Here is a 12,014-nt window from a genome sequence, read left to right on the forward strand (position 1 = left end):
TTGTTTATTACTCTGTCAGCATTTCACCTATAACCACTGAAATAAATATTTCTTTGTAACATACTTCAGGTTCCATGCCCGACAGGGGCTGATATTAGTCAACACCTGACAAACAAAGAGATTCCAAACAGCAGTAAGCAGCGATACACTGGTAAAGTTCCTTGCAATCATTTCACACTCAACGATGAAGAAGATTGCTTCAAGGCCGTGGCTTGGCTAAGGAGCAACTCCATCATCATAGGAGGTAAGGATGTTGGTAACTTGCACATATTTTCAGAATAGTGTTTTATTTTTATAATGAGTCTCATTCTTCATCTAGTTCCAATATATAATTAGCGCCTAATTAATTCCAACCAAATCATTCATCTGTCATGCTTTGTTTTCCAGATTAATTTACAACTTGTTGTCAATTTTGGATACCCAGCATGTTTGCTGGGGGAAAGAAAAAGGCTTGAGATAGTTTAATTATCTATAATTATTTTATTACACAAAATGAATATCCAAAGAGCAAAGCATGGCTAAAATCATTAACTAATTAAAGAATAATTTAATAAGCAAACATGTTTAGCAATTATATGGAAAATATGTCTCCTTTTATGAAGCTGAAAAGATCTAGGAAGAAAAAAGAAAGGTCTGCATCGAAAGGGTTCTTCTTTTCTTCGTCTCACTGTCCATTGTTCTCTTTCTGTGTTTCTGCACAGTCCTACCCACAAACGTGCATATTCAAGTTGCATGCCACTTTTAGAATCAAAACGAGAGCTTAAAACATTTGTACAAATGCCTCTGCCACTTGAAAGTGTTTTCTCAAGTATCATGCTCTCTATTGCTTGGATTAAATTAAAATTATTTGATGACCAGAATAAGGCCTGGCTACCTATTTCTTCTTAATTGAAACCTAGCAGTCAAGTTCTGGAGATGAATAAGAAAAATACATTATCCCATTTATTTTACTTAAAGTGCAGACCGTGGATTCAATTCAAAGATATAAAAATCACTAAATGCCCACAATGTATAGATCAATATGTGAAATTAAATATATTAATTCATTTAATGTAATTATACAAATATAATTTTATTATATTAGTTAATACAATTAATATATTACAATTTAACTTCTGATTTTTTCTGGAAGATTTAGGTATTAGCTGAATTTTTGTCAAGTTACTAGATTTGCTACATTAAACAGTTACTAATTTGTTGCATTAAAAATAAAAAATAGGTATCAAATTGAGATTCAATACATTGCTGGGTTCAATTCGCTAAGATAGGCTATTTACATATAAAATTATAAGTGAAATTGGTCTGTAGTTTTCTCTTTTATGTTTTACTTGTCAAGTTTTTGGAATTAATGTTATGCTAGTCCCACAAAGTGTTTTTTGGAAGCTTTTTGTATTTTTCTGGGCTCTAAAATATTTTGCATAACCTAAAAGTTGAACAGAAATCACCCATAAAACCAACTGGATCTGGAACCTTTTGGCAGAGTTAGCATATATAGATATATACTGGGGACCAGATTTAAAACTTGTCAAAGTATTTTCATATTTGCATCAGAACTCGGGATCATTTACTGTTTTTGGTCTGTATGTGTTTAAACCTGTTTCTACATTTTAGTCACTCTTTAATCATTACCCCTGACCTTTATAAACGTGGAATTCTCTAATGTGGAGGTCAACAAACTTTTACTGTAAGGGCCAAATTGTAAATATTTTAGACTTTGCAGGCCTTAGGGTCTCTGTCCCAATGACTCAACTCTGTCATTGTAGCAAGAAAGCAACATAGACAATATGTAAATGAATGGACATGGCTGTGTTCTAATAAAACTTTACTTACAAAAATAGATGATGAGCCATAGTTTGCAGAAGCCTGCTTTTATTCACACAATTTATGACAAGTCATTACCATTTCATCAAGTCCAGACGTCAAAATGTACCTTAAACTCCTTTAAGGCACAAAAGCCAATGGTTCCATATAAAACACACAGTACATTCTTAGAACTGTGCCCAATCCAATTATAATGTAGTGTTTTAACTTCAAACCGTTGGTTGTTTTAACAAGAAAAGGGCCTTTAAAAGTGGCATTGCAAGTTCTTAAGAGTGACTATTTATGGTAGAGAATTTAGAAATCCCAAAGCAAAAATACCTTCTTTTCCTGCTTTTGTTTCTCAGTTGGGCAGAGATCATCAGTGCTATTTTGTGGACTTGAGTAGTTGTCAGAGATGGTGATACTCTAGTGCCCACTTAATTGGAAATGCTTTGGGAAGCTTTAAGAATGTCTCTAATCAGCCACTGCATAAAACTCCTCTGAGTGCCTGCTTTTGTCCACCAAACAGCTAGGATAAGAAGGATGTAAAAATTAGTTTCTTGTCTTAAATGTAGGCTATTTTCCCCAGGTCCAGTGTTTTACGACATTCCCAGGGCACCACCCAGCTAGGTGCTCTTAGTGCTTAGATGCTGGACGCAGGCTCTGGGAGACATCTGAGATACCTGACCCAACCAGGTTAACTCAGCTCTGTGTAGTGGCCCTTTTCAAGTGACTTATCATGTAAAAAAGATTAGAAAGAAAAATGTTAACCTCTTTCCTTAAGGGAGCTCTTTTTCTGTGTAGATTTTCCATAATTAGAATCATATTCAGATTTGAATTTAATTAGTCCCATTCTGGATAATATCTTTCTCATATGGTTTGCCATGAGATAAATGCTGTAAATAAGATATAACACATCTAACTCAGGACAACATCTCATACATAGTGAGTGTTCAATAATATAGGCTGTTATCAGCATTGCTACTACTGCTACTACACGTGATAGGGTTGTTGCTACACACTGAATGTTCCCCGGAGCATAAGTGTCAGTCTCTGCTGTCCTGGTGATAGCATAGCCGAGGACACAGTCTCTACACAAAAGGTGGGGCTCTGCACACACCAGGTGCCAGTCTCGTTCCGGAGAGGCACCTGGCCTTCATGAGAGCCCTGGGGACTGTGAAGTTTGGAGAAGGATTCCTCGAGAAAAGAGGAGTTGAGCTCAGCCTTAAAGAAGGGTACGATAAGCAAACAGTGACAGAGGTAGGACAGTTGATTTATTTGCAAAAGACGATGGCCCAACAACTTGGGCTGGGCAAAGTCTTGAAGGACAGCAAAGGGAGATGAAGGTGGAGAAGCTGGTGGAAGACCTTGGGGTCCAGCCAATTCCAGGTTGCTTTTTAGGGGTTGAGGAACTAGTGAAGGGGATAACCAGTGCACAAAACAGCACATCAGAAGATAGAACTTCCAGTTGTAGCACTCATCCAGTACAGAGAAAGTGATCTACTAAGAACGGGTTAGAAAAGACCACAGTAGCCAGTTGGATGTGTGGTAGCAGTGCATGCAAGTGTCAGCATAAGAAGCACCCAAACCTGTAGAGAATTTTTATGAGTTTATTTGAGCCAAACTGACAATTTTTTGCCGGGAAGCAAAATCTCAACAGATTGAGAAAATGCTCCATAAAATGCAGCTTATTTTATATATAAGAATCAAAGTAAGAGTTGTAAGAAGTAGGAGGGTTACGTGAAATTATTGGTGGTAGATGAAGGGAGCAGAAGAAAGCAAAGTGGGGAAATCTCTGGGATTGGATAAAATGTAAAACAGAGAGCCACATACGTTTTTTACATTGGTGAGTACAGGACCGTGAATAATTAACATTTAAAGTACATAGAGATGGTTTGCGGGAGACAAGATAACCACGAGGGGTTCTGTGATCTCATATTCTGGTTGTACCCTGAGGGGGTCTAGAAAAAAGAGATTACTCTGACATTCCAAGGATCTGTTATCTTAGATACAAAAAGACAGACAGGATTACTTAAGGTAAAACTTTGTCAAGGAAGCTACAGGCCTAGGATGTGCTACCCACCATGACCTGCTTTTAGTTAGGAATTTTTATATTCAGACCATCCTGTGTGTTTAATTTTGGTCTCTTGAGTTTATAGGGCTCGTCATGATGGCTTCCCCTGAGCTTGTCATGTTTTTAGTATGTGGCCCCTTTTCACCCACACAGGTGAGGGTTGGCACAGTCACTTCTTATTTCCAAATTAGTCATGTGACTATGGTATTTGCAGTTAGAAACTAGAAGTCTAGCACATCATGAAAAATGAGGAGCAGGGCTGCTGTGTTCTGTATCCATTACCATCTGACAGTTTTTGCTTCCTCTTCATGTCACCTAATAACATTAGGAAGAATGTGGACATTTTTCATGAGAATGAGCTTTCGCTCCCTCAGGGTTAATTTTCCCCTTTCTCAATAATTTAGGGTGGGATCAGCAGGAGAGAGCTGAGGACAGAGACCTTCAGCAAGTGTCTGAGAAAAAATCAGGTATGTCTCAGTATGTCTCATTGGCTATAATAAGATGTCCCTCTGGGAATCACACCCTAAATCCTGGAAAAACGCCAGGCCTTATTTTGTTGAAGCCCAGAGACTTAAGGGGAGGGGCTTGTTTGCTAACGTTGATGGAGGGATTGTTCTAGAAGGACAGGTGGATGCTGAGGAGCAGAAACAATGGATGGCACTAGGAGGAGGCTGGCACTCCTCTGAATTTCTGTCCCTTGAAACTACATGGACATCACCCCAAAACTTCACAACTTCCCCCCGCCCCAGTCACTGTTTTATCATGCTTTCCTCTGCTTCCATAGGAGACACAGCGATTCTGTGATGGAATTAGTCCAGTATGAAGGAAATGGTTTTCTGGGCTCCAGAGTCGGTGGGTTTACAGATGGAAATTATCCTAACCTATTAGAACTGCTCCTGGTATCTCAGAGAATAGCTGACGTCACCAGCTCAAATGCTGCTTTCAACTGCAAACAAAACCTGGAGAGTTCAGCCTGGGGTTCAGATAGAACCCAGCAATCTAATACATTATAACAGCTTATGGCATTAATTGAAACTAATTGAAATTCATCTGCTATTACCTCTCTACTTTCCATGAAAGTGAAAAGTAGAATAAAAGTTAAATTTTAAAAAAGCCTGCCTTAATGGCTTAAAATGGATCAATTATTTTCATCTTAGCTAAATACAGTTTACTGCCTATTAAAAGCATGTTTGTAGGAGAAGTATAACATTAAAATTCCAGTGCATGAATCACCAAATAGAGCCTTTGTTATGTTGTATTTAATACATTCTTCCCTTTTTATTTGGCAGAGCAAAATGAGACAGGTCAAGTTTGGGTCATAGAAATCTTATGCTTTGACTTATAAAAAATAAAAACAGCATTCCCTGGTCTATTCCTGGACATGATATATTTTTTAAGTGAGCGTTTTTTTTCATAATTTATGAATATTCTATGATATCTATTTAAACTTTTTTATTATTTAGTTATTTGCTAAAGTTAATTATATAGATAAAGTACCAATTAGATTTTTTTGGGAATGTGTTATATAACCATCTGCAAATATAGTGTAGTCTGAATACTGGTTTTGAAATCAGACTTGGCATGTCTGAGTACTGCCGAAACATCTACTTGCTGTGTAACCGGAAGCTCATTACCTAACCTCTCTGTGCTTTCTGGAGAATATAATAAAACGTATCTCACAGCCCTGTTCTGAGGATGAATGAGGTCATACATAACTACTCTATGTCTCTTTTGAAGAGGAAAAAAATATTTTATCTGGCCTTAAAAATATATAATAACTGTGAAGAAAAATTCATATTATCTGTGAGCACAAGTCTTGAATTTATTTTTTAAACTCTTGAGATGTGATTCCATGGCCAGACTACAAGAACAGGAAATCCTTTTCTTCTTTTCGAGACATGGTTTTCTTCTTGGAGAATCCTTTGCCTGTAGAGTGTTGAGCATGATGATGAAATGACAGCAAAGCATATTCTCCTGGTGGTTAAAATTAAAGCATTCAGTTCAAAGGAATGAAATGCCTTTTTAGCATCTACTGAAAATAATTTGTTAAAAACGTTGTTGCATTACTCTTAGGGCAAATCTATTTTTTTAACCTAATAGGGAGATCAATTTAGCATTTCATTCCTATAAAGTCTTGTTACTTCTAAATATTAGTGAGTTTTCAAGCTCCTGAAATCATTATTTACCTCCTCTGGGAAGCAGGATGATGAAACTGGCATTTTTTTCTACCTGTTAAGATAAATTGAAAAACCATCTAAGTCTAGGTGCATTATGACAGTGGAAATGTTAAAGTGTGATTGCCTTATTCTTTGTTTGTTTGTTAATTAATTAATTAATAGTAATATTATTATTTGGTGACATTGGTTAATGAAATCCAGTTAAGTTTCAGGTATACAATTTAATAGTAAGGCATATATATATTGCATGTGCGTTCCCCTCCCATAGTTAGATTTCTTTCTGTCACCACATATTTGACCCCCGTTACCCGTCTACCTCCTCTTCCCCCTTCCCCCACCCTCCTACCTTCTGGTAACCACTAGTCTATCGTCCATGTCCATGAGTCTCTGTTGTTTGTCCTGTTTGCTGCTTTTAGGTTTATATCCCGCATATAAGTGATATCATGTGGTTTTCAACTTTTTCTGTCTGGCTTATTCTGCTTAGCATGATTATCTCGAAGTCCATTCATGCTGTCACAAATGGCAGTATTTCATCTCTTCTTAGTGACTGGCTTATTTCGGTGGTCCCAATCAAAGTTGCTAGTGTATTCAAAAGCAAAAAGATCACCTTTACATTTATGCTAACATTTTAAATGGCAAGTCTTAGTGCTTTATCAACCATGATAGTGACATGAATTATCACTTTCCCTCTCTTACCCACAACTGGCTGTCAACACCAAAGCCCCAATTTCCTTTCAGAAGCTTCCTTGCACATTTCTTCGCAAAGGCTGCTGCAGGTCGGCAGTGAGAGAATGACCAAGTGCTCCTTCTTGCGAACTTTAATCTGAAGAGCTTTCACGCTGTCCTTTTTGTATCAGCACCCTCCTTTGCCCTCTACTTCCCATTTCAGATCTGTAATCTTAGTGATGCACAATTTATTCCCTAAAAGGAGGAACAAAGATTGGCCCTCCATGAAAACTGCTACGGTCCTTTATTGAAAATTCACCCAGACTGTTCTAAGCATCAGTTATCATCTGGCATTCAAAGTAGAGTGGCCCACCATCTTACTTCTGTCACCTATCGGACCACTTTAAAACTGCTCGTTTCTTATCCAATAAATAAACTGAGCAGCAAAGAAGACAGTGACCAGATATTTTAGCATAAAACTCATATCCAAGGGAAATTCTCATTATTCCCATCTGTTTCTTCCATATATGTGTAAAACTTCAAAATTTCAAAAGAATGTATATATGATGTGATATATATAAAATTATGTGAAGGAAGCTTCTACAATGTGTTATTGCCTCCTAAATATTTGCAAAGACTCCATGGTGGAAATTCTTGGACTACATTCATTTTTAGCTAATTAAGGTTGTCTGACTTATTAAAAGCATGCTGTAAATAAGCGCATGTCATGGGACCCACATAACCTGGGACTGCCTCACCTTCTCTGTACAGCCCTTAGGGTGTTCCAACAGAACTCCGTCCACTTCATTTTGTACACTCTGGCAGGAGCATGACTGTCAGACTGAAGGTCTCACTTAGGCAAAGCCCTTTTCACTGTCGTTATTCACTCACAGCTCACTTCACTCACTGTCCCACTTCACCCCACAACTGCTTTTCTTTCACTTTTAAACTCTCTCTTCCTTCTAACTCTTATCCAGCAATTGAAGAAAATCTGTTTCTTGAGACTCTCTCTGTTCTCTCAGCCCCTTTCTTTCTCTCCATTTCCTTCCTTCCCATCTTTCCTTCCTGATGCAGCCAAAAATTGACCCAACTATCATGTTGCAACATGATACTTACCTTACTGCTAACTTCCATATAAAATATTCTCATTCCCTTGGGTTTATCATCACCAATGATATGGCAAGAGTATTGTTGTATACTCTTTTGTCATAGGTGCCCACAATTTGGGTCACATTTAGGATTATGTTGGATTTTGTGAACTAGATTGGAAACCAATAACCAGACCTAACACTGTCAAGGGGAATGTGTTTTTATCTTACAAATCTCAAGTATACAACCCACCCCATGGTTGAATATTTCTTGTAGTGCCAGTTTAATACTACATGTAGCAGGAAAATCCGGCCACAGCGAGGTCGTTCTGCAATAAATATTAAGAGGGCACAAAGGTAATGCCCACTTAGTTTGTGATCAGCAATCTGATAAACCTCAAACATTCATCCGTGTGCTTAGTCAGGAAACATTTTGTCACACCCCTTGTAGGCCAGGCATTGTGAGCAGGGGGAACTTGAAGTCATCTCACAGATAAGCTGATGAGTGTAGACTGTGGTGAGTTCAGGGAAGGAAAGGTAGAGACTGCCCAGGGCCTCTGAGGAAGCTGGATCATCTTTTGGGGTCAAGGCACAACCACAGGCTGCAGTGAGTCCTTGACAGAGGGTCTTCAAAAACATGATAGCTCTACCCCATCCATATTAGTAAAACTACTCCAATAAATAGAAGTAATCATATTTCTATGCCTAGGTTGATTTATCCTAAAATGAAAAAAAAAATGAATAATTAAAATCTTTGTCTATTAGTTTTTTTCTGAGATTCCCCCCCCCCTAAAAAATAAGATTTTGGTTATTCTATGAATTATCTCCATGCTTATATTGTGCTATTAGCTTATTTAAAAATTGTTTATGTGTACCTGAGTTAAGCAAATGTTATCGTTAACAGCTCTAAATGTTATTGTTACTGATGGTGATGATAATAGTAATAATAATAATAAATTGTGTATAAAAGTGCCCTGCTTAGTGCCTGGTATATAGGAGTCATGAGATAAACATGAATGGAATTTAAAAATTCTTTACAAAGTAAAAGCGAGAAATGATATAGAAAGAACTCACAATTGCACAAAGATAATGGAAAGAATAATCCCCACAGAATGGAGAAATTTAAAAGGCAAGAGATCTAACTGGCAAAGAGTAATAGGCTGATTTTCTTACATCTGGTCCTGTCATATTTGTGGAGGGATGTGATTTGACCTGTTTGACATGTTCTTATTCAGGAACAAATTATATTATAAGATTCTACTATAGAGAACTAGAACTAAATAAGCATATAAAATGTTTAAATGAAAAATTTTAGATGAAATCATATAGGCACTTATGTAATATATGCTCAAGATGACTGTGATGGTTTCGACTATTGTTCAACAGACATCCACTCTCTTCCTTCCCCCACTGTGGGCAGAGTGTGCTTCCCACTTCCTTGACCATGGGCACAGACATGTGACTTACTTTGGTAAATAGAATATAAGGAAAGGCTTGAAAAGTCCTTGAGCAGTTGCACTTTCCCTCCTGTGCTCCTGCATTTCTCCAAAATGGAGTATGCCTTGGGTATCTGGTGATCAAATAAGAATGAAAGACACATGCTATGGACCTGACTCCAACCACAACTTGGAGGCAAATCAGCTGACATCAGCCAGCACATCAGTGCGTGAGCCAACCTACAACAGGGTTGTTGCTGATTGACATTGAGTTTTGGGGGTAGTTTGTTATTGTAGCATTATTATGACAATAGCTGACTATTACGGAAATCAAAGTTTCATATTTGGGGTGGGAGGATTTGTTTCAAATTAAACTTAAAGGTAGACAAAACTATTTAGAAGTCAGAATATCTACAAATACATATTCAATTTAAACATTAGAGGTTTTATAAAATGTATTACCTTTTGAATTGAAAAACATCATCCTTTTCAGCTGCCTGTAGTCGTGGGCAACACTCGCGAGATAGTACAGATTTCCAACCCCAGCAATATTGCATTGCCTGGGCTTCCATGAGCCCATAATGAAAAAACTCATCTCACAGTACAGTTACTAAAAGCTAATATGAAGGAGACTGGAAAAATATTAAACTCTGGGTTGCATGAGGCCTACACCTTAAATTCATTTCACGGAAAAGGAATATTATTTTAGCATAAATATTTTAAAAGGGCAGAAGACCTTAAACCTTTGACGGTTTGAGGTTCAAGTTTTGGCTTTCCTGGCAGGCTGACTGTGTTATACCAGATACCAGGATTCGTATTTCATAGTAAGTGGGAGCCTCACTAATTTAAGCAAATGTTGGCTCTTTCAGCCAAGGAAAATGCAGCTCACTGAGGAATGTTGTATTAGCATATATGAATAGAAGAGGGAATCATAGTAACAAAGTGAAAGCAGGAGGGAAAGGATCCTACCCCTCTGGCTTCAGTGCCCTCTTGGTATTCAGTGGCCCATGTTTGAACAACAGGAAGTATGGGAGAACTTTCTAGGTGCTATTAACCCTCAGAGAAGCAATCTGAAAGTTATTCTAGTTCCTTTTCTAAGCAAATAAGACAAGTCATTACACCTCCTTTCAACTTTGGATCAAAATAGATTTCTGCATAATTTAGTCAGCCTAATTGAATAAATACACTTGCCATTTATTTTGCTTCTTAAGATTTCATACCATTTTGTAAACAAGAGAAGAAGGAGAGATTCAGTGAAACTCATTTTGTGGTAAATTGTTACAGCTTGCCTGAGAAATGAGTCTACAGCAGTTTCTTTGTGAAAGGTAAAAATGCCAATTCAATGTCAAAATAGCATGTAAATAGCATATAACACATTTCACTCTGATGGTATCATTGATTTTAAAACTGGTGAAATAAGTAGAATAGCATATATAATTATTTCTGTAGTAGTTTTAAGAAGTATTTTATGAATAAATTGTATAGACTGTTACCAGCAAAAATGCTCTTACCAACACAAGGGAAATCTTCCAAGATTATTTTGTGATTTTATTTTTACCTACCAAAAGAATACCCTTTTGCGAGGACTTGTCACAGTAAATTCTAAAAATCAGAATTTGAATTTTTATAAAAGTTATCCATTGAAAACCAGAATGTTTTAGTCTTTGAAGTTCTCAAAAAAGGAAAAATTTTCTTGAAATTAACAAGGTTCAACATTTAAATATAAAAATATCTGTACCATCATTCACATGAATTTGTTTTACCATTATTCTTTTCATCACTTAGGAAGAACCTGTATATATTGCAAACTTTAGTAGGTTTTTTTTCCTTAATAAGTGTGACAAAGAGGGAACAAAAACAAAATAAAAGGTTTTATTCTAGACAGTTTCGTTTAGTATAATTGCAACTTTCAAATTATAGGAACATAAATGAATGTCCTACTTCTGAGTTAAAAGTACCTGACTACTTTGTGGGATGTTTTGTGCCAATTCTTTACTAAATTATCTTGGTGTCGTTGCTAGGTAACACTGCTGGCTTCCAGAGGCTGGCAAAGGAGAAGGTTACAGGGAGCAATTCGACATTATTAGCATTTGACTAATAAGATTGTTGTTTTTAACTGTATATCTTAGCATTTTCTCTTTTTTCTAGGGAATGTCATTGTTTATGGGGATACAATTGACACTTACACTACTGTGGAGGCACTCTTAAACCTTGGCATGAGAGGCTCCTACATCCACCTGGTGCGGCCCCCGCCCACCTCCACCATCACCTGCATCAACAACTACAAGGTGGAACGTGCAGTGGAGTGTGCGCTCCAAGCAGCGGGGGTCACCGTTTACAGGGAGGCGCTCCTAGCCCAGTGGAATGAGGGCCAAAACCCAGACCCCATTCACAGCGCCAGCTTCACCACGCCCACCAAGCCTTTCAAACTTCCATGCTCCGTAAGTAGGTCCTGTGAACTTCATTAGCTGCCTCTGGAGAGCAGTCACCTTCCAGGGAGGTGGGTCTGAAGGATGTGAGTGATAAATTTATAGTCATGATTTTGCGTTTTGTTTTCTAACTGTTCAGATTATCTGTTGCAGGGTAACAAGCCACCCCAAACTTAGTGTCTAAAGTAACAATCATTTATTATTATTATCTCTCCTGGTCCTGGAGTTTGGGCTCAGCTGGACAGTTCTCACTAGATGTCATCTGGTTGATGTCAGACCATGGGTGGGGCTGGAATCATCTAGAAGGCATGTTCACCCACATGTTTGACTGCTGCCAAAACAAC

At 37.6% G+C, this 12,014-nt stretch overlaps 1 protein-coding gene across 8 annotated transcripts in view; it reads left to right on the forward strand.

Moving 5' to 3' along the window:
• The window catches only part of CFAP61 (cilia and flagella associated protein 61), a 274,276-nt gene that overhangs the window by 195,347 nt on the left and 66,915 nt on the right, over nucleotides 1-12,014 (forward strand). For 7 of the 8 annotated variants that reach the window (XM_036229710.1, XM_036229717.1, XM_036229716.1 and 4 more), the window contains 3 exons: nucleotides 70-244; nucleotides 4,279-4,341; nucleotides 11,390-11,682. In XM_036229710.1, the coding sequence (XP_036085603.1) occupies nucleotides 70-244; nucleotides 4,279-4,341; nucleotides 11,390-11,682 (531 nt within the window). The remainder of the gene's footprint in view (nucleotides 1-69; nucleotides 245-4,278; nucleotides 4,342-11,389; nucleotides 11,683-12,014) is intronic. The other variant, XM_036229714.1, reaches the window with a different exon arrangement.

This window comes from Rousettus aegyptiacus, unplaced genomic scaffold, assembly GCF_014176215.1.
Source record: "Rousettus aegyptiacus isolate mRouAeg1 unplaced genomic scaffold, mRouAeg1.p scaffold_m13_p_12, whole genome shotgun sequence".
Taxonomy (NCBI): Eukaryota; Metazoa; Chordata; class Mammalia; order Chiroptera; family Pteropodidae; genus Rousettus; species Rousettus aegyptiacus.